The sequence below is a fragment of the Neovison vison genome, chromosome 7, assembly GCF_020171115.1.
Source record: "Neovison vison isolate M4711 chromosome 7, ASM_NN_V1, whole genome shotgun sequence".
NCBI classification, from domain to species: domain Eukaryota; kingdom Metazoa; phylum Chordata; class Mammalia; order Carnivora; family Mustelidae; genus Neogale; species Neogale vison.
Window position 1 is genome coordinate 48,932,542 of NC_058097.1, and position 23,382 is coordinate 48,955,923.

The window sequence follows — 23,382 nt, forward strand, 5'->3', positions numbered from 1 at the left end:
TATTGTTTTAATGAAACGAATGTATGTTGTTTCTGTAAGGAAAAATGTAAACTAAAAATGTGAAAACCTCTTTCTTTTCACATTTAAAAATGTGAGAGTATTTTTCTTTTCTTCCCTCTTGGGGGAAGAAAAAGCGAAGAGACTTCTCTTTCTCCCTTTTCCTAGAGCATTTCCCTTAGAAACTTGTAAGTTCTTTGCCTTCCTGTTTGAAATGTTTGTACATCTTTGAAAAGCTAAATCAGGCTCTTACCAACACTGTAACTCAGGAATGTTTGCTCAAGGATCTGGGAGCCCTCTCTGAAATATAAACATAAAAGGGGATATCTCTTTATCTCCCAATTCTTGTGGAAGGATAGGTGCCTAACTCATAAGTTGCCTTGTTCCTAGTGGCAAAACTCCCTCCTGTCATAAAGATAAGTTTGTTTTCCCTTTGGTTAAATCCAATTAGCTAACACAAACGGCCACCAGCTTACCTGGTTATGTCAGGAAGAACCATGTATGACAAATGGTGCTGTCCTGTCTTCGGGAGGACTAGTTATGATCTTTCTTGAGAACTCGTATGTAATCGGTCGTATCGCCTTGTCTTCTCTCACAGGGTGAGATTCATTTTTGCAGTGAGATTCATTTTTGCAGTCTCTCAAGACTGCCTCTGATGCACAGCACATTCTGGTTTAATGCTTATTCACTAATGAAACTGTTTTCTTTCTGTACACTTTTGTGGAGAGGATTGCTGGCTTGTGAGACGATTTTTTAAAAAATTGAATTCCCCAACACCACCCGCTGAGCTTTTACTTAAACCGGTTCCAATTTAGGGGCGCCTGGGTGGCTCAGTGGGTTAAAGCCTCTGCCTTCAGCTCAGGTCATGATCTCAGGGTCCTACTATCGAGCCTCACGTCCGGCTCTCTGCGCAGCAGGGAGCCTGCCCCCCCAACTTGTGATCTCTTTGTCAAATAAATAAATAAAATCTTTTAAAAAAAATGCAAAACCGGTTCCAATTTAACAGGAAAATATCTCAGCTTCTAATAGAATACACAATTCTAATCTGACGTTGTTTGAAACATTAATTTAAATTAGCCAGGAGACTGTTCGGTCCGCGAGACACCGAAGTACTTTGGGCTTGAAAAGGCAGGAAACTTCCCGAGGCCGGGCGGGTCCAGATTCCTCCCTTACGTGGGTCTCGCCCCTTTTGTCCAGTCCAGGCCACCGTCCGTGGCTCGCCCTCCCCCTCACCCCGCCCGTCACACGACGCGCACGCGCAGCGTCTTGCAGACGCAGAAGCGGAAGGAAGGGCATAGTCAGGTAGAGTCAGTGTCAGATTTTCTTGTTCAACACTGGTCTTTGCGGGACCGTCCCCCCGCCCCCGGGCTGCGGTCCTCAGCACCCAGGGTTCGGGATCGCCACGTACGATAAAACCCCTTCGCCCACGTGTCCTGCGCCCGATGATTCCCGGCAGCATCATCAAGACATTCCAGGCCTGGGGGCTCCACTGTGGGTCCAGGGGTTCACGTCTGTTTGGAGTTAAAGTCGCCGGGGCGGATGCTCGCTTTCCGTCCAGGTAGACAGCGCCTGCCTCATCTTCTTCCTGCTGGAAAAAACCCTCGAGTACTCCCGCCATGCTCCGGCCCCTGCCCCTCTGAGCCGCGCTGTGTGTGGAGCCTTCCCTCCCTGTCCCCCAGGGCGGAGGCGCTCGTGCAGAACCGGCCGCCACGTCTCCATGGCCTTGGGGTTCCCTATCCCCTGACGCCCCCTCCACCTACGCGACCTCCGGAGCCGGCAGTCCTCTCCTTTGTACTCGCCGCCTTAGGGTTTCTTCCGCACAAACCGCATGCCACTGGCTGTGCTTGTCATGGTGTTTGCGTTCCCGAAGCCCTACTAGAAAGTAGGGCTTCTTCCCAGGCAAAGAACATCTTTATTCTATACTTGTGTGAGGGTGTGAGGCGAACAGACAGCCAGAGAGAGTGAGAAAACTACGTGTGTGAGACAGGAAGAAAGGGTAGAACAGTGTAGAGCAGGTGGATGTGGAGAGAGAGTACGAGTGGAGTGAACCAGAGAAAGTAGAGGGACAATAGAGAGATCCAGATTAAAACGTATCTCCAGAGAGGTGAAGGGTAGCACATTAGACGAAAGTCACCTTAACTGGTGGTAGGAGTGGGGCAGGAAGGAGCAGATACATCTGACTGAGACCTTCAGAGAAGAATAGAAGAATTGGAGCCGTGGCAGACAGAGGTGGTGCTGGGACAGAAAAACGGGCAATGGGTGACGGCAGAGGGACAAACAGAGCCTGGAAGGAATCCCCTGGTTTTAATCCCTTCGTTGGCTTCCTGTTGCCCTCAGAACAAAAATCCAGACCCACTGGATGGCTACAGCAGAGAGCTCTGGATGTGGGGCCCGTCCAGTTTGAGGAAAGGAACAAGTTTCTCTTTCCTGCATTGACGTTGGACACTGGCTGCCAAAGGCAGACGCTTAACCACCTGAGCCACCCAGGCACCCCAGTCCTCACTTTCATATCCACCATGCTGCTGAGACACTCTCCAGTCTGAGTCACTGGGGACCTGAAGCACTTTCTCTTGGGTTTCCACATCCCAGTATTTTTTTTTTTTTAAAGCAGATCTATCTTCCGGTCACCCCTTGGCTTATTCCCTGAACCCCTTCTCTTCTTTCTCCACCTCCTACCTTTCCATGTCAGTCCATCTTATAACTCTGAACACCGACGTCACTTTGCACCACTCCACCCAGACCAACGGACTCTTTTCTGAAACCAGGGCCCTGTATCCAGCTGTCTCTGTGACATCTCTGCTGTGATGATAGTCTGACATCTTCCCCTTAATATATCCAGCGATGACCCCACAAACTCCTCCAGGTGTCTCCTGCAGTCTGCCGCTGCTTGTAGGGCGACCCTGTATTTCCTACAGCCTAGGGGGGCATCCTGGCATGTTTGCAAAGTATACAAACTGTTACTTATTAGTATTTTAACTTAGGACAAAAATAAAAATTAGATGTTTACTCAAGATGGATAAGGGGATACATGGTTTCCAAAAGTCTTCTGAGGTATGGGAGAAAAAGTGTGAAGAATTCTGATCTGCTCTGGAACTTTCTGATCTGCTTGCTTTAATACTCTGATCTTACCTGCTCTTTGTCTCCTCCACTCACCCTGCTCCAGCCATACAGGCCTCCCTGTCCTTTCTGGAGCCTAGAATGCCACCATCCCAGGGTCTTCACATGGGTGCCCTTCTGCCTAGAAGTCTCTGGCCCCTCACATGCAAGTGGCAAAACCTCTTCTTTCCTTGGGTCTTTGGTTCTGAGATCACCTGTCAGTGATACCTTCTCTGGCTTCTGTCCCTTCATCTTCCATTCCCTTTAACTGTCCATGTGCTCCCTCACCCTCAGTTCTGGTCCCTTTTGCCTGCTCTGCATGTTTCTCTGCTTCTTCCCCTTCCACTGGCTGGACACTCATGACAGCAGGGCCCAGGGGCGAGCAGAGCCAGAAAGTAGGTGTGCTGGGCTGTGAGTGTGCTACACCCAGCGTCATGCGGGACTGCTGAGGCATTTTGCAGATACAGCTCCTGTGTCCCTCCCAGAGATGCCCCCTGCAGTGGTTGGAGGGGAGGATAGGACTCAGCCTCAGTACCACTTAAAGTGCCCTATGTGCTTCCGGTGTGGATCCAGCATCACCAAGGCTCTGGGTCCTCCATCTCGGGAGGCTGACAGCAGCACCTGACCCGGGGGAGGGGGGGCATGCTCTGTGTGGGGTGTGATCAGGGCGGGTCTGTGACCTGGAGGGGAGTGTCGGGTCCAGCCCAGGTCCCCACTGCTGCCGAGTGTTGTGGGGGGCTTCACTTGGTCAGGAGCCAGTTCTGAAGAAAGGGGTGGGGACACTCGCTGGTTGGTGTCTGGAGGAAGTCACTGTCCCTGTGCCTCCTCCTGTGGCAGTGGGCAGCAGAGGACTGTCTTTTCCACCCAGAGAGGGCTTCGTGTTTGATGTTGTGGTACAGGAAGGACGTCGATTGATTCTAAGCATTCAACTGCAGCTTCTTGACCCCTAGGATTGAATTCTCAAGGCCAGTCTTGTCTGAGGAAGCAGCAGCGTGGACGAGGAGGAAGAGGAAAGGAAGGAGTCAGGAATGGCTGGCTGTCAGGTACAGTCATATTCTGGGATGACTTTCTGTCTCTCATTCCTGCTGCGCCCTTGAAGGACTCTCACCTTCTCTGACCCTGAAGTGTCCAGCTGAGTCGTGTCTGTGCACACTCCCCCAGGCCTTCCCTCAGTCCGTCTCCCTCCCCTCAGATTCCATCTCCTTGTGCCCCAGTGACGTGGAGCCTGTGAGGGGGCACCCCGGATGCATCCTGCATCCTGGTGGGCTTCACATCAGGTGTATGCTGTCAGCTGTCAGACCAGGAGCCAAGAAGCTACATGTGGAAGTCACATATTAACGTGTATGGATAGTTGGAAAATTCTGGAAAACAAGCACAAGAAGAGGAAATCAGCCCTGCCTGACTTTATAATGCATTCAAAGCTAAACAAGTGAACCACACATAGTGTTTCTGGTTCTAAAATACAATTTAGAATAACGATTTAGAATAAAGTTCAGGAATAGATTATCAGTAGGATGTTTTCATCCATAATTGGCTTTAAAAATGGAATCAACCTAAATAACAGTAAGAGTTTTTTTTTTTTTTAAAGATTTTATTTATTTATTTGACAGAGAGAGATCACAAGTAGGCAGAGAGGCAGGCAGAGAGAGAGAGAGGAGGAAGCAGGCTCCCCGCTGAGCAGAGAGCCCGATGCGGGACTCGATCCCGGGAACTCGAGATCATGGCCTGAGCCAAAGGCAGCGGCTTAACCCACTGAGCCACCCAGGTGCCCCAATAACAGTAAGAGGTTTTTAAAAATCATTCTCAGCGCATTTATCTCACAGAGACCATGGTGTTCCTGTAGCAACTCTTGTGCAGATGTTTTTGATAAAAATTGTGGTTATGTAGCCAAGATGCAGAGCACAGAACTCTCTGCTGTCAGAGGGCAAATTCTGGTTCCACCAGTATTTTTAAGTATTGTATCTCGTTTATTTTCAGTATCACATGGATGAGTGACTCGTGTGTATGATGTACTGACTGATGAAACTCCTCACAAAGCAGCAGCTTAGGCAGTAAGACATAATGGGAAGGGGATACCCTTCCCTGTCCTGCCCTCCACTGTTCATGTCTCAGTGGGGAACCACTGTTGTCAGTTCCGTGGCAAGAAGCAGTTCAAACCTTACAAAAATGCATTTACACATTGTTATAAAATTTTAGAAAAAAACGCTCACTGAAGCTTGTTGTAACATTTTATTTTGCAAATTAAAAAAAAATGTACCCAGCATGTCTAGTCGTTGTTTTCATGTTAATAAACAGAGACACAACTCGCTCTTCGATCCTCACAGGGGCAGTCTCTTAATGAAGACGTGTGGGACATTCACCATCTTTCACTGGTATAAAGAATGCCACAGTGGCTGCGTATGAGCAGACCCATCTCTCTCTGCAGACGTCAGGGGACTTCTCTGGGTTGGGTAACTTGAACTGTGATTACCAGGTGGAAGACGGTGCATTACACGGGGACAGATTCTGTCCGATGCAGTCCCCTGAAGCTGCAAAGTACCCCGTCCCACATGTGTGACTCCCTCCCCTGCCAATGTAAGCAAAACTTGGTGCTGTAATCTCTTTGTGTTTTGAAAATTGGGGGGGGAAGGACAATCCCTTGTATTTCCATTTTCTACCAACTTGTAATTTGCATTATTTTTGTAGAGTCAAACATGGTTTTTCATACTTTGCTGTTTTCCTTTGATGTATTTTTAGGAGCTATCTTATATTTTGTGGTTTAATTCTTTACATACATGCTTGTGTCTGTCTTAGTTTAGCAGTGTTTTGCAGTGAAACGTCAATCTTTCTTGCCCTCTGCTTTCTGATCTTGCCTCGGAAAACCTCAGATATGTAATCTCAAAGTACTGTGTTCCACTTAGTACTCTCTGTTTAAAATTGTCTCTTTAATTTTTCTTTTTAATGTATATGTTGTAGCTATTTATTTCATTGATTGAAAAGTTTCAGGTAACACACACACATTAACAGGTTCATGTGTTGTTTGGCAAGGCTCTCCATTTTTTCTTTTCAAAGTGATTCTCCTCAGCCTCATGGAGACTGTTTTTTGTTTGTTTGTTTTTCCTTTTAAACCCCACATTTCTTCTGTATTTGAATTGCTCTGAATTTCTGAATCGTGAGGTGTTTATGTCACCATATTTTCTAGGAAGAATTAACACTTGTCAGTGTTTGGTCATGTCTTTGTTCTGTCTTTCAGTAAAGTTTCCTCTTCAGGTAGGTTGGGAAATTTCTTGCAAATACAGGTCCTATACAATTGCTAATGGGAATGGGTGTCTCCCCGACCCCGTCAGGCCTCAGGCATCATTATCAGTCATCAGTGGTGACTGACAGGAGCCTGGCTGATCCTTGGGCTTCAGCCTCACCTGTGGCAGAAATCCTTCCAGCACTTATTAGACTTTGTGATGCCTGGTGGACTGGTCTTGCTCAATAACAGGTTTTTAAATGTCCTGTTTGGCATGATTTTTAATCATCCAGTATTTCTTCCAAGATCTGCTATGACCAACCTGTGTTTTACTTAATCTGTGAAATTAACATACATTAGTAAAGTTCCTCCTCATGAATTGGGTTTTTGTTGTTGTTGTTAGAATAAACTCCATTTGGCTAATAAACTCCATAATGGTTAAATGTCTGACTTTTAAATGGAAACATGTCATTTAAATACATATTTTTAAAGATTTTATTTATTTGTTGGACAGAGAGAGAGAGAGAGATCATAAGCAGGCAGAGAGGCAGGCAGAGAGAGAGAAGGAGAAGCAGGCTCCCTGCTGAGCAGAGAGCCCGATGTGGGGCTTGATCCCTGGACCCTGAGACTATGACCTGGGCCAAAGGCAGAGGCTTAACCCACTGAGCCACCCAGGCACTCCTGTAATTTCTATTTTTACAGATAGTTTGTCACACCTGAAGATACCTCTCTGCTCTAGATCCTCTAGGTGTGTAGACTTATCACTAGTGTGGAGAACATAATATGTACCATGTCCACATAACCAACCGTGTGCTGGACAGTTTTCATGTATATAGTTCTTTTATTTTCCATGAAAATGGGCAGTCTCCACTGTTTTAGTGGATCTGATATCCTCTGATGGAAAAACATAATAAAATTAGGGATATATAAATTGCTGACAATGATCTGTTCTTGCTCAAAATGATACTGAACATTCATTTCAGTTGAATCGATACTGACATCCCTTTCCTGCTCACAGTTTGTGTGAACATGAGAACACTACCCAAGCTTCCTTGTTGAAGTGTTTTTTTTTCATTTCGGGAACGCTTGACCTTCAGGGATGTGGCCATCGAATTCTCTGGGGAGGAGTGGGAGTGCCTGGACCCTGCCCAGAGGGCCTTGTACAGGGGCATGATGGTGCAGAACTACTGGAACCTGGTCTCCCTGGGTGAGGATAATGTCCCTCCAGAAGTCGGAGGCTGCCCCAATGAGTCTCTTAGGAGCCCTTGGCCTGAGATTGAGGCCGTGTACCTTCTGACGTGAAAAAGTTTATGAGGCAGCATGTAGACTTTCACCTCCCCCTGTCTTCAGATGATCTCCCCACCCCACCCTAGCTTAGGGGCACTTCCAAAAACTGAGTAAGAACAAAACCTTACAGCAAACTTTAAAAAATATATGATTCTGGATCCACTTTTATCCCAGGACTTTTGACTCAGTAGTTCTTGGAAGAGAGCTGGATATCAATATTTTTAAAATATCCCTTAAGCATTCAGAAGGACAGACTGAACAACTTTGTAAAAAATTTTTTTCTAGACACATCTGTAACGTCCTCTCGTGTCAGCTGAACAAAAGGCTGGAATGTGTATTCTGGAAAAGACACAGCACATCGTATTCCTTTCTTCTTCTAAGCAGGAATCCCTCTTCCTGACCTGAGTAACACCTTTATTTTGGAGCAGGGGAAAGAGCCCCAAGACTGTGGAGAGCAAGGTGAAAACAGTGAAAAAGACAAATGGGTGGGAACACAGGCAAGAGCTCAGAAGGGCATAGAGGGGGCCGCACCATCAATAGTGTTTGGGGGCCTTTCTCCCAGTGGGAGAGTTTTTCCTTCTTGTGAGCTCTTGGAGGAAAGTTCACTTTCCTTCCCCTTGTCACTCCTTTCTTCAGACATGTGGAAGTGTAGCCTTACAACCTCTAGCTCATGCAAAGACCAAAGCAAAATCTTTATCATGACCTGTGGCTCTCTACTACTATATGCTCCTATGACCTCTTTTTTTAAAAGATTTTATTTTTAAGTAGTCTCTTCCCCCAATGTGGGGCTCAAACCTACAACCCAGAGACAAGGAGTCGTATGCTGTACAGACTGAGCCAGCCCGGAACCCCCTGCCCCTATGACTTCTTTGGTCCCTTGACCTTAAGGAGCACTGGGAGGCTGGTTTTAATTAAGGTCCTTGGCCTCAGTCCCATTCTTGTTCCCACTCCACACGGGTCAGAGCTGAAGCCTCCCCAGTCCTGGCACCAGGCCTTTTCCAGGATCCACCCCGTTCTGTATACTTGGGAGACCATCTCCTGGGGTTGGGAAACATCAGCATCTGGGGCCCCAGAGTTCTCTGCCTCTTCAAGACCCCCAGACGTTTCTTCAGTTCTGCTTTCACTGCACATCAGAAAGTGTGTCCGACCGGGGAGTAGGGTAGGGCTCTTGATCCAGCAGTAAAACTGCTTTCACGCTGCAGGACTATAAGCATGTCCACACCAAAATGCTGTGACCTTTGCTATGTTGTGGTTTTGTTTCTTTTCTTTCAAAGTATTTTCTAATTCCCTTTGTTATACCTTCTTTGACCCATCGGATTTTTTTTTTAAGACTGTTTAAAATTTTTCATGTATTTTTGAGCTTTCCAGTTTTCCTTCAGTTCTTCCTTTCTAGTTTCGTTCTTTTGTGGTTGGAGAAAATAGTTTGTATGATTTTGCTCTTTTTCAGTTTGTTGGGACTTGCTTCATGGACGATACAGGGTCTGTCCTGGAGAATGTTCCACATGCATGTAAAGAAGAGTGTATTTTGCTCTTACTGGGTGCAGTGTTCTGTGTTCGCTGGTACTCATTGGTTTCTAGTCGGGCTAAAATCATCTGTATCCTTACTGAACTTGGGTCTAGCTCTGCTCTCCATTTTTGAAAGTGAGGCCTGCAAGTCTCCAAATACAATTCTAGAACAACTTTTATTTCTCCCTTCAAGTCTGTAAATGTTTCATGTAATTTGGGGTTTGCTTTTGTATATGTTCATATTTGTAATCCCTTAATGAGTTATCCTTTATATATATATATATATATATATATATATATATATATATATATATTCCTTTGTCTCATAAAAATTTTTACTTGAAGTACATTTTGTCACTGGAAAATGAAAAAATTCATTAGATTAGATATATTTCATTCCCACAATATTCCCAAGGTACTATATGAAAACTTGGCTCCTCTATATCCTGTCCTTCTCTTCTGTTACTGTTATAAAATTTCATCTCTATTTGTGACCATCAATGTAGATTTAAAATAAGTTTTGTTTTTTAAATCAATAGGGAAAAAGAGGAGCAACAAACCAAAAATACAGTAATACAGTAACCCAATACACATGCACTGTCTTTATTACTATTCCTTATTTTTTATGTGAATTCAAGTTAGTCTCTTCCTTCATTTTAGCCTGAGGAATTCATTCCCTTTGCCATTTTTTAAAAAAAATATTTTTATTAACATATAACGTATTATTTGCCCCAGGGTACAGGTCTGTGAATCATCAGGCTTACACACTTCACAGCACTCACCATAGCACATACCCTACCCTCCCTTTACCATTTTTTGTTGGGCAGATCGACTAGCAAGGGAGTCTCAGTTTTGGGTTTTTGTTTTTTTTTTCTGGCAATGTCTTAAGTTATCCTCTATTTTGAAGGATAGTTCTGAAGTATCCTGACAGTTTTTGCCAACTTCCTTGCTGTTTTTGTGGAGACATGCACTTACGATACTCAGTGATTTTCATACTGTTACTTTCACCCAGTTCTTTTTAACACTATTTGAAAACTGGTATTTCAGAAGCCAGTGGACATGGGTGTAACTTAGACTGCTGGGAATAGGTGGGAACTTTTCTTAACGTTTTCCAATTCTTATCTTGTGTGCTTTTTCTGGAACATAAATCTTTTTTTTTTTTTAAAGATTTTATTTATTTATTTGACAGAGAGAAATCACAAGTAGGACAAGTAGGCAGAGAGGCAGGCAGAGAGAGGAAGGAAAGCAGGCCCCCTGCTGAGCAGAGAGCCCGATGTGGGACTCGATCCCAGGACCCTGAGATCATGACCTGAGCTGAAGGCAGCGGCTTAACTCAGTGAGCCACCCAGGCGCCCCTGGAACATAAATCTTTTCTCTTATTCTTATTAAGAGAGAAAGGATTAGAATTCCACCATCTATAATTTTATGTAATTGTGGTTATTTATTATTTACCTGTTGGTCTTATCTTGGTGTAATTGAAAAATTTCATTTACTAACTTGTCATTTACAGATTATGGATCTCGGCATCTAGTTTGGAATATGATGCAATTCATCAGTTGTTAATGTTCCAAAATGCCTATCCTGCAGAGTATAGATAGCTTTAGAGTAGATATTAAGAATATTTTGTTATTCCAAAGATGTATTAAATTCTTCTTGATTTTTCTATTACACTTTCAGTTTTACAATTCATAACTTCCATTTATTTATTTTTTTTTAAGATTTTAAGTAATCTCTATACCCAACATGGAGCTCAAACTTACAACCCCGATATGTCACATGCTCTACTGACTGAGCCAGACAGGTACCCTCATTAATTTTGTAAATGGATTATTTGCCCCGCCCCAATCTATTACTTCATATATAGCTGTGCTTCAGCATTTATTTGCATATAACAATTATACTGTAAATATGTATTTGTATGTTTCTTTTTTTTAATTTTAAAGAGAAAGAAAGGGGAGTAGGGGGAGAGGGAGAGAAAAATCCAAGCAGTCTCTGTGCTGAGCCCAGTGTGGGACTTTATCTCACAACCCTGAGATCACAACCCGAGCCCAAATCAAGAGTCAGACATTTAACCGACTGTACCTCCCACTCCCTCCAATATCTGTTTCTTTACAGTATGAGGCACCCACATTTGTCTACTGCTAACTGGTGTGTGTTTTGGTGTGGTGGTCAAAAAATACACCTTCAGAACTTATGTAAATTTACATAGTGTGAAAGATTTGGTCATACAGTGTTTGAAAATAAGTTTCCAGGGCACCTAGGTGGCTCAGCTAAGCGTCTGACTCTTTTGAGATGATCTATCCTGGGTATGGAGCCTGCTTAAGAGTCTCTGTATCTTCCCCTCTGCCTCCCCTCCCCTTCTCTTAAAAAACAAACAAACAAACAAACAAACCACACACAGAGAAAGAAAGTAGACTTCCCTTAAAATAATTTGAAATACACGTCATCTTTTATTAAAAAGATTCTATTCTGTTCACTTTGCATTCTTAAACATTTGCAGATGTTGACTGGGAAGTTTTTTATCTCTTCAATCTATTCACCTTTAGTATAATATCCATTTTGCAGCTCTAGTTAATGTGAAGACTATGGTTTTTTATTATCTTTCAGATAGCTCTGCTAGATTCATGATTAAGGAATTATTACCAAAGAAAGAAATTAACAACAGAGAATTATGCCAACCAGTGGTCTTGGGAAGACATGAAAGCCATGGCCTTGAGGATTTTGACTTCAGGGAAGTTTGGGGAAATATGTCTGATTTTGAGAGTAACTGTGGCTATGAAGAAAGAAATTCCAAAGGAGTACATGTTACAGATATTGTAAATCTTACTGGTAGAAAAGATAAACAAGACAGCAAATCCTGGATTAATTTACCTTTAAAGCAGCATGCTTCTTTAAGAAAAAGTACGTATCAGTATTTTAAGCAAGGGAAGTCATTAGTAAAAAATTTGCTAAAAATAAAAAATAATATAGTCTATACAGGAAACAAGTATACAAAATGTTTTGAAAATAGAACTGGGTTAAGCTTTCAGTCACATCTGGTTGAACTGCAGAGATTTCAAACTGAGGACAAAATTAATGAATGTAATCAAGTTGAAAAGTCTGTCAAAACTTGTTCTTCAATTTTGCCACTTCCAAGACTTCTTCCTGGTGTGAGAACCAACCTCTGTAATAAATATGGACGGGTTTTTATGTATCCTTCTTTGTTCACACAGCACCAGAAAACAAAAATTAAAGAAAAACCATACAAATGCATGAGTGTGAAAAGACTTTTAGCCATCATTCAGTCCTTACTAATCATCAGAGAATTCATTCTGAGCAGAGACCTTACAAATGTAATGAGTGTGGCTAAAGCCTTTAAGCAGTTCTCAAACCTCACAAGACACCAACGAATCCATACAGGAGAGAAACCATATAAATGTAGCATCTGTGACAAAGTCTTTAATCAAAATTCCCACCTTACAAATCACTGGAGAATTCATACTGGAGAAAAACCACACAAATGTCATAAATGTGGTAAGGGTTTTATCAATTGTTCAGATCTCTGGCGTCATGAGAGAATTCATACTGGAGAGAAACCTTACAAATGTAATGAATGTGGTAAGAGTTAAGGTCCGTGATCAAAGGAACAAGACTGATAAAAAGGGAAGGTCAAGCAAAGCTTTATTTCGCAACAAGCATCAAGAATCAAACTGACTGGTCAGGACTGTCTCTTATGAAAGGGTGACGACGATGACCCCGGCAAGTCCACTCCCAACATGGCTGCTCTGGATGAGGCCTCTCCGCAGATGAAGCCACTCTGGACGAGGCCACTCCCAGGATGAGACCTTGCTAATGAGGTCGCTCCCCGGACAGGGCTGCTCCCTGGACGGGGCTGCTCCCCAAACAGGGGCTGCTCCCAAAAGAGGCCACTCTGGAGGAAGCCTCTTCCCTGACGATGCTGTTCCCGCAGGGCTGCTCACGGAGGAGGCCTCTTCCCAGATGAAGCCGCTCTCTGGAATGATGCAGCTCTGGCGAGGCTGTGGCTCAGAATGACAAGGCCACTCGTGGCTTGGGGTGGGGAGGTTGTCCACAGCGAGGTTGCTGGTGTCTAGGCCGTTCCCCGCAGCGACGCTGATGAGGGCCGTGGTGTGTGGGGGTGCTGGCATCGGGGCCGCTAGCATCGTTGGGCTGTGGCGGCGGGGCCACTGGCGTCTGAGGTGCAGGCGTCAGGGCCACTAGCTGCTCGGGGCCGCAGGTGGCTGGACCGCTGGCGGCGGGACCACTGGCGGTTTGGGGCCACAGGCGTTGGGACCGCTGGCAGCTCGGGGCTGCAGGCGTCGGGACCGCTGGCGGCGTGACCACTGGTGGCTCAGGGCTGCAGGTGTCGGGACCACTGACGGCTGGGAGCCGCTGGTGGTGGGACCCCTGGCGTCTTGGGGCTGCTGGCGTCTCCGGGCTACTGGCGTCGAGGGACCGCTGGCGGCTCGGGGCCGCAGACGGCTGAACTGCTGGCGTCCAGACCACTGGTGGCGTGACTGCTGGTGGCTCAGGGCTGCAGGCGTGGGACTGCTGACAACTGGGGGCCGCTGGCATCGGGGCTGCAGGCATCAAGGGGCCGCTGGCGTCAAGGGGCCACTGGCAGCAGGACTGCTGGTGTCTCAGGGCCGCTGGCGGCTGGACCGCTGGCGGCTCAGGGCCACAGGCGTCTGGACCACTGGTGGCTCGGGGCCACAGGCAGCTGGACTGCTGGCGGCGGGACCGCTGGCGGTGCTTACAGCTCTTACGAGAGCTGTTACAGCCTTTATAGCTCTTGTAAGAGCTGTTACAGCTCTTCTGCTTCCGCCAACTCTTTCTTCAGTTCCCGTTGACCCTTTTTTCAGCTTCCACTGACTCTTCAGCTCCCGCCAACTCTTTGTTCTGCTTCCTTCTTCTTCCTCCAACAGCTCTCCTGCTTCTTCTCCCTGACAGCCTCGCAGACCAACCTTTATGGGGGTGGTTGAGCCCCACCCCTACACAGGTAGCCAATTGAATCCCAGTCCTCTCAGTGGATATAAACGCGCCCCACCGATTGGACATCTCCACCCAGCCTGCCCCGCCCCTACATCCGGGGTCCACAAGCAAGTTCCTCTGGGAGGGGCAGGCCCTTACGTTCCCCCCTTTTCTTTGGAGATTAGTCAAATCCTTGACTTTTCAGCTAGTTCTATGTTATATTGAGCATATAAGATTAACATTTTATCACTCCAATTTTCTTTAGTACAGCAACAATAAATTTACAGCTTTTTTAGTCTTAGATTTAGTCCATGGTCAGCAGGGTCTGTCGGCTGCAGCTCCCATCTCTGGGGGGGGCGTCCTTACTCTAGGCTCATTTGACGTGACCCGCATAAACCCAGGTCCTAATGCCTTCTACTATTACTGCCGTGGGGGTGGTTAAGATAACAGTAAATGGTCCCTTCCAGTGAGGCTCCAAATTCCCCACTTGATAGCGACGTATCCAAACCAAGTCCCCGGGTTGGTAAGGATGTGGTTCCACCACTGTCTCTGTCCCAGTGTGGGCAATTTGGATCCCTGCGTGGGCTTTTTTAAAGACAGACTGTAATGCCTGCAGTGACTGGAGTACAGACTGATCAGTCATTTCTGCTAGGGCAACCTCCTGTAGTCGAGGACAGAGCGGGGGGGGGAGGGTATCTCCCAAACATTATTTCAAATGGGGTCACCTTGTTTAAATAGGGTGTACATTGGGCCCTGAGGAGGGCAAAAGGAAAGAGATCTACGTATCCACCGCCAGTTTCCAGAATTAGTTTTGTCAAGGTCTCTTTAAGAGTCTGGCTCATTCTACTTGCCCAAAACTCTGGGGCCGATAGGCACAATGTAGTTTCCAATTTGTGCCCATGGCCTTGGCCAATGCCTGTGAGACTGAACTCATAAATGCAGGGCCATTGTCTGACCCGATCACAAGAGGCAGCCCAAACCTAGGAATTATTTCTTCTAGTATCTTTTTGGCTACTACTCCTGCTGTCTTATGTTTGGTGGGAAAAGCCTCCACCCAGCCTGAAAAGGTATCCACAAAAATCAACATATACTTGTGCTTATATTTTCCAGGTTTCATTTCCATAAAATCTATTTCCCAATAAATTCCTGGTTCCTTACCTCTTTCTCTTTTCCCTCTTCCCATCTTAGTTCTTCCCACATTAACTGCCTGGCATTGAGTACATCTATCAACTACATCCTGAACCATATGCCCTAATTTAGAAACCTGGAACTGCTTGCCTATAAGCTCCTTGAGTTTGCATGTCCCCAAATGAGTACCCTGATGTATCTGGTCTACTAACTTCTTACCTGGTCTTCGAGGAAGAATTGTTTTTCCTGTTTTAGTCTTAGCCCAGTCCCCTTCATAGTCCAATTTAACCCATTTCTGTAAATACTTTAAATCTTTTTTTCTGAATAGTTCGGTTTTTCTGGTAGGGCTGGAGCCGGGAGTGTAATCAGTTCTTGCACTGTTTCTCGAGCTGCTTGCTTTGTGGCTTGATCTGCTAAGTGGTTTCCTTTTGAAATCAGATCAGTCCCCTTTTGGTGTCCCAGGCAATGCATAAAAGCCACCTGTTTTGAGTCCCAAATAGCCTGGAGGAGAGCCAATATTTCTCCTGTTTTTAATTCCTTTTCCTTCTGCTGTTAATAGGCCCCTTTCTTTATAAATAGCCCCATGTATATGGAGAGTAGCAAAGGCATACCTGCTGTCCGTATAGATGCTGGCGGTTTTACCTTTGGCCATCTGCAGTGCCTTAGTGAGTGCAATCAGTTCTGCTTTTTGTGCCAAAGTTCCGGTTGCAGGGCTGCTATCCAGAGTTTCTGCGCAGAAGAAACCACCGCAGCCCCCACATACCTCTTTCCATTGACCATGTAGCTACTCCCATCTGTGAACAGAGTCATCTCGGCATCAGGGAGGGGAATGTCTCTGAGATACAGCCTTATTCCTGTGACTTGGGTTAAGACCTCCCCGCAGTCATGTGGATGGTCAGCTAGCTCCTCTGGCAGCAGTGTGGCTGGATTTAGCACCGCTGGGGGTCAGAAGGTCACTTTTGGTTCACTGAGGAGAAGAGCCTGATACCCCGTTACTCGGGCGTTCATCATCCATGGGTCTGGTGGAGTCCAGAGAAGGCCCTCAATAGCGTGTGTGATGGTTACAATAAGATTTTGACCCAAAGTCAATTTACTCACATCCTTGACCAGGAGGGCCATTGCAGCAATTATGCGGAGGCAAGGGGGGAACCCAGCTGCTACTGGATCTAGTTTCTTGCTAATATAGGCAACTGGCCTTTGCCAAGGCCCCAGAGTCTGAGTTAAAACTCCTTTGGCCACCCCTGTTTTTTTCATCCACATACAAGTGGAAGGGCTTGGTATCATCTGGGATGGCCAGTGCTGGGGCACTCAGCAAGGCTGTCTGTAATTCCCAAAATGCTCCTTCTGCCTCAGCTGTCCACTCTATCAAGTGAGCCCACCTTTTGTCAGTTCATAGAGAGGTCGGGCAATCTCTGCAAACCGTGGTATCCACAGCCTACAGTAGCCCACCATCCCAAGAAACTCCCTTACTTGTCAGGACGTGGTGGGACGGGGGTATTGGGTGATCACCTGTTTCCTGGACTCAGACAGTGAACACACTCCCTTGTGGAGATCAAAGCCTAGATAAGTGGCATGGCTCTGATAGAGCTGTGCTTTCTTTGCTGACACCCGATACCCCTTTTCCTGCAGAATCTGTAAGAGAGCTCTCGTCCCCCGCAAACATGACTCATAGTCCTCAGCGGCTACTAGCAAGTCATCAACGTACTGTAACAGAGTGACTCTTGGGTTGGAGGTTCTGTACTCAAGCAAATCCTCGTGCAGGGCCTTGTCAAAAATGGTGGGTGAATTCTTGAACCCTTGGGGAAGTCTTGTCCAGGTGATCTGGCCTTGAAACCCTTCCTGTGGGTCAGACCACTCAAAAGCAAAAAGGGGCTGAGAGTCCCTTGCTAAAGGTATACAGAAAAATGCATCCTTGAGATTTAAGACAGTATATACAGTTCTTTGGGGGTCCAGGAGGGAGAGTAGGGTATAGGGGTTAGGCACCGTCGGGTGGATATCTTCAACCTGTTTAACTTCCCGCAAGTTAACTTCCCGCAAGTCCTGAACGGGTCGGTACTCCCCGTTCGGTACAGCCTTTTTGGCAGGCAGCAAAGGTGTGTTCCATGGAGATTTACAAGGAACTAGGATCCTGTCTCCTTGGAGGCGGTTAATGTGTTTTCTGATCCCTTCCTTTGCTTCCTGGGAAAGGGGGTATTGCCGAACACGAATAGCCGTAGCTGTCGCCTTTAATTGTACCACCACTGGAGGTTGTTCTTTGGCCAAGCCAGGGGGCTTCCCCTCCGCCCAGACCTTCGGGAAACTCGTCCTGTAGGATTTGGAGAAGGCTCCCCCCATTTGTCTCCTCTGGTTTTGAGACTGGCTCATAAAGGAGGTATTCATCTACTGCTGCCATAAGCACTTGTACAGTGGGTTGTCTCAAGGTTACAGTCATGTCTCCTTATGAGAACTGAACACCAGCTCTTAACTTGTGGAGGAGATCTCTTCCCATCAAGTTATATGAGGACCAAAAATCGATGTTTAACTACTCCCGAGGCCAAATTTAAAGTCCTTTCTGTTGTCCACTTATGTCTCTCTGTGCCATTTGCTCCTTGTACTCAAACTTCCTCTCCAGATAGTTTTCCCATAGGTTTAAGTAATGATGAAAATTGGGCTCCTGTGTCCACCAAAAAATCAACTGATTTCCCCTCCACTTCAATTTTTATCTGAGGTTCGGAGATGAGTTCCGAACCATGGCCCCTTCAGTCTCTGGTGGCAAGCACTGCTGTCTTCTTTTTAGGGCACTTCCTGGCCCAATGTCCTTTTTCCTTACAGTAAACACACTGATCTGAATCTAGGTCTTCCTGCCTGCCTTCTCTGTGTTTAGGCTTTTCCTTCCATTTACTATCCCCTACCCATCTCCTCTCCACCTCATGTAATGCCAAAACCTTAACCAGTTTTTTGGTCTGTTTTTCATCTTCTTGCGCATCCCTGTTGTTAAACACCTCTTCTGCTATTCCCACTCAGATTTTTTCCTTCAAATCCTTCGATTTTCTCAAGTTTCCTCCTTATATCTGGGGCTGACTGACTGGCAAAAGTAAGATTCATTGCCCTCTGATTTTTGGGTGCCTCAGGATTGATCAGGCTATACATTTTATAGGCTTCAATTAGCCTTTCTAGGAAAGCTCCTGGAGACTCATTCTTACTTTGAGTCATCATACTAATTTTGGATAAATTTATGGGTCTCCTTGCAGCTGCACGGAGGCCTCCCAGTAGAGCCTGGTGGTAGAAACGTAAGCTCTCCTTAACTTCATCAGAGTTTGGATCTCAGTTGGGGGGCTCCCTCAGGCAATAGTCCTCCATTCGGTGGAGATTGAGGTCCCTATGAAGTATCTCGCTTATCACCTTATGGGTTTCTCGCATGATGTGATCCCATTCTTCCCCGTTTAAAGAGAGCCATAAGGAGCTGTTGAACATCTACCCAGGTAGGTTGATGAGTAAGATAGACAGTCTTCCAAGAGGCTAATTAAATCCTGAGGGTGGTCAGAAAAGGATTTGTGTTGGGTTTTCCAGTTATAGATGTCAGAAGAGGAGAAAGGGGCATAGCTTAGGTAGGGCTGCCCTCTCCCGTTTGGTAGAGCAACCTCATGAAGAGGCAGCATCGGCACGGACAGTACTGGTGAGGTAAAGGAAGGCTGAGGGGGATAGAGGAAAGGGGAAGGATCAGGGTGGTCTCTCTGCTTGGTGGTCCCATAGGTGGATCCCAACCGTGTATGAGGTGCACTGGTAAAGGCATTTTGGGACTGAGAGTCAGATTTAGAGGACAAATAAAGGTTGGGGGGGGATTCCGCATCCTCCATATCCAATGGAGGTAGAACGGTCTTCTTCCCTGGATCCCCCTCATCTGTCTGTTCTGGTTTTGGTGCTCTGACCTGCCTTGGAGAGAAATGGTTTCATTAGCTGGGGGAAGATGGGACTTGAGCTATGACGGTGGCTCGTCTATCAGATATCGCCAGGCCACAATATACGGTATTTGGTCTCGATGTAGATCAAAGAACTCACTCAGGGTAGAATAGATCTGAGTCAAGGCAAATGTTCCTTCCAGCGGCCACCCTGTGGAGAAAGTGGGCCACTCTAATTGGCAGAGTGTTTTTAGTTTTCCCGGATAAACCTTGTCACCTGAGTGGCTTTACCTTGAAAATCTTTGAAATGTTCAAGAACAAGACCTAGGGGTGTCACAGGCCCCTTACTCCCTGTTTGTCCCATTTCTCCAAATACAACAAACAGCACAACAGACAACAAAAAAACAAGGCAAAGACAAACGCAGACCCAGTGATCCTCATCCAGAGCCTGCTGCTGGGGGGTACTTTCTTGGTCCCCTGCAAACACAACAAACCACACAACAGACAACAATAGAACCAGGCAAAGACAACTGCAGACCCAGCGATTCTTACCCAGAACCTGCCACTGGTGGGGGCTTTCTTTATCCCCCAACCATCTCGGGGGACTTGAACCCCTCAACTGTCTGGGGGGGCGGGGGACTCGCATCCCCCGACCATCTAGGGGGACTCGAACCCCTGACCACGTAGGGGGACTCGAACCCCCCAACCGCCCAGGGGCACTCAAACCCCCTGTAGATCTATCAGCAGAGGGATGGGGCTTCCCCGCATCCACTCCAGCCTTGGGGAGCATGGCTGCGCCCAGCTTCTCCCTGGTGGGCTATGCCCTGGAGCTCCAACCAGACAGACAGATAGGATCCCAATACCCACGATCCCAATACCTCAGATCCCAATACCTCCAGAGGCTTTTCCTAAAAATTTCAATGCTGGCTCAGTTCTCGTCATTTGATCCCGGATGAGCCCCCAATGTTAGGGTCCGTGATCAAAGGAATGAGACTGATACAAAGGGAAAGTCAAGCAAAGCTTTATTTTGCGCCAAGCATCAAGAATCAAACTGACCAGTCAGGGCTGTCTCTTACGAAAGGGTGACGACGATGACCCCGGCAAGTCCACTCCCAACATGGCTGCTCTCAACGAGACCACTCCGCAGATGAGGCCACTCTGGATGAGGCCACTCCCAGGATAAGACCGTTGCTAATGAGGTCACTCCCCAGACAGGGCTGCTCCCTGGACAGGGCTGCTCCCCGGACAGGGGCTGCTCTGGCGAGGCCGCTCCCCAGACAAGGCTGCTCCCAAAAGAGGCCACTCTGGAGGAAGCCTCTTCCCCGATGATGCTGCTCCCACAGGGCCACTCACCAAGGAGGCCTCTTTCCAGATGAAGCCGCTCCCTGGAATGACGCAGCTCCAGTGTGGCTGTGGCTCAGGATGACAAGGCCGCTTGTGGCTCGGGGTGGCGAGGTCGTCCACAGCGAGGTTGCTGGCGACTAGGCTGTTCCCCACAGCGATGCTGCTGAGGGCCATGGTGTGTGGGCAGGGCCGCTGGCATCGGGGCTGCTGGCATCTCGGGGCCACAGGCATCTCAGGGCCGCTGGCGTCAAGGGGCCACAGACGGCTGGACTGCTGGCGTTGGGACCGCTGGCGGCTCAGGGCTGCAGGCATTGGGACTGCCAATGGCTCGGGGCTGCCAGCGGCTCAGGGCCACTGGCGGCTGGACCGCTGGTGGCGGGACTGCAGGCGGCACTTATGGCTCTTACAAGAGCTGTTACAGCTCTTCTGCTTCCGCTGACTCTTCAGCTCCCAACAACTCTTTCTTCTGCTTCCTTCTTCTTCCTTCTTCTTCCTCCAACAGCTCTCCTGCTTCTTCTCCCTGACAGCCTCGCAGACCAACCTTTATGGGGGTGGTTGAGCCCCGCCCCTACACAGGCAGCCAATCGAATCCCAATTCCCCCAGTGGATATACGTGCGCCCCACCAATTGGACATCTCCACCCGGCCTGCCCTGCCCCTACATCCAGGGTCCACAAGCAAGTTCCTCTGGGAGGGGCAGGCCCTTACAGTAAGGGTTTTACCAAATGTTCCTATCTTTGGGATCACAAGAGAATTCATACTGGAGAGAAAACATACAAATATACTGAATGTGGCAAGGTTTTTAGGCAGTGGTCTACCCTCAGGATTCACCGAAAAATTCATACTGGTGAGAAACCTTATAAAGGTAATGAGTGTGGCAAGGCTTTTAAGCAATGCTCACACCTCACTAAGCATCAGAATGTACATCCTGGAGAGAAGCCACACAAATGTACTGTATGCACCAAGACTTTTATCCACATTTCAAGCCTTATGAAACATCAGAAAATCCATTCTGGAGAAAAACCATACAAATGTAATGAATGTGGTAAGGCTTTTTCCCAAAGTTCAAGTCTTGTGGAACATCAGAGAATTCATACCGGTGAGAAACCTCACCAATGTAATGAGTGTGGCAAAGCCTTTACTGTCCAATCAAGCCTAACTAAACATTAAAAAAACCATACTGGTGAGAAGTTATATTGTAAGTGATACAGTGATACAATGATATAGTGATATATAGTGATATAGTGAGAAGTTATATTATAAGTGTAATGAATGTGATAAAACATATATACAGCTTATACACCTTACTAGACATCGGAAAATCCATACCAAAAAGAAACATGAATCTAGTATATGTGATAATGCTTTTATTCAAAGCTCAAGCTTGGGGGCTCATCAGAGAATTCATGGAAGAGAGAAATCTTACAAATGTAGTGAGTGTGGCAAATCCTTTAACTGGTGTTCTTGCTTCACTCGACATCAGAGAATCCATACTGGAGAGAAGCCATATAAATGTATTGTGTGTGGCAAAGCCTTTAGTCAAAATTCAAACCTTACAATTCATCAGAGAATTCATACTGGAGAGAAACCACACAAATGTGTGTGGTAAGGCTTTTATCAAATGTTCACCCCTTTGGGGTCATCAAAGAACGCATACTAGAGAGAAGCCATACAAATGTCCTGAATGTGGCAAGGCCTTTAGACAACGATCTGACCTCAGCATTCACCAAAGAGTTCATGCTGGAGAGGAACCTTAGAAATGTAATGAATGGCATAAATCATTTAACCATTTCTCACAATACACTATGCATTAAAGAATTTATAGTAGGGAGAACTATGTCTAAGTCCAAGATTAATCTCACATGTTAAATTCTTCACAGTAAGTAAAACTCAAATTCATTTGAAGACTCATGAGATGAGTGTCAGTGGAGCAAAGAGAGTTTTGGGAATGTAGCATTCCTTTTAAAAATACTTACATTACTTGCATTTCCTTGAAAGCCCTGCATCACTCACTATTGATGTCTTTTGATCTGCAGTTAGAATTTGTTGATGTTATACCTTCATTACATTTTTCATGTGTTACCATGATTGTCTCTGGAGGCAGATCAGTAAGATAAAAGGGCCTATTTTATTAAACAGGAATCATCACATCCATGTATCTTGAAGGAACACTGAACTTTAACATACAGTGTTTCGTGGAATTGAAGGAGTACATGGGTTGGGCAGAGAATATATGTAAAACATTGATGTAAGTAATAACATGCTCAGGATCCCTTCTAAAGATTAGTCTGTATAACAGAGGGCCACGGGATCATCAAAAACCATTGCTCTGCCAGAGGAGCATGAAACAGCAGACTCTGAGACTGAAAGATGGATTTTCCTGATAGGTTGGGAGGGATTGCCTATTGAATAGAAATAATGGTGAAATGACAGTCATCCTCTTCCTTTTATGAAAACAGTGCTTGTATATCAAAGAGGAGTGAAAAGTTAGTCTTATTTTGGGGAACTAAAGAGAGCAGTTATCATGAGAACTTAATCAAAACAACCAGAATGCAGCATACAGGTATAGGATTCCCATTTAACCACTACACTGATGCTGTTTTACTCAGAATGTATCATACTTATATTTTAAGTAATAAAATTATTTTTTCAAAACTCTAAATGAATCGTGTTTTTCCCCCTCTCAGATCAAGTCTATGCTGTTTCCTTACAGTACTTCATAACAAACACAAACACTACATCTTCAGGCTTGTTGAGGCTGAGAAGTATCTGCAACAATTTTTCTTCCATGATGGCATCAAACGACATACAATTTTATGAATATATACTCATCATTTGCTTGAGTTATTCTCTCCACAGTCTGCTGCTTGGATATTTATTTATGTGGCTGTGATTACCATACCACAGCAGTGCAACTTCAGACCCTCCCTCTAAACATCTGAAACGCAGTTCGTGAACATGC

At 46.1% G+C, this 23,382-nt stretch overlaps 1 protein-coding gene and 1 long non-coding RNA gene across 2 annotated transcripts in view; both read left to right on the forward strand.

Annotated features, from left to right (window-relative positions):
• LOC122911695 (zinc finger protein 677-like) overlaps positions 1 to 22,177 on the forward strand; it is a 96,172-nt gene extending 73,995 nt beyond the window's left edge. Inside the window, 6 exon segments of the mRNA XM_044256664.1 lie at positions 12,268 to 12,352; positions 12,355 to 12,449; positions 12,451 to 12,700; positions 21,121 to 21,610; positions 21,834 to 22,020; positions 22,085 to 22,177. Coding sequence (XP_044112599.1) covers positions 12,268 to 12,352; positions 12,355 to 12,449; positions 12,451 to 12,700; positions 21,121 to 21,610; positions 21,834 to 22,020; positions 22,085 to 22,177 — 1,200 coding nt within the window.
• LOC122911750 lies at positions 1,507 to 4,136 on the forward strand. The gene is made up of 2 exons (XR_006385508.1): positions 1,507 to 1,555; positions 4,044 to 4,136. It is a non-coding gene; the product is annotated as an uncharacterized LOC122911750 (long non-coding RNA).
• Positions 22,178 to 23,382: the final 1,205 nt, after the last annotated feature.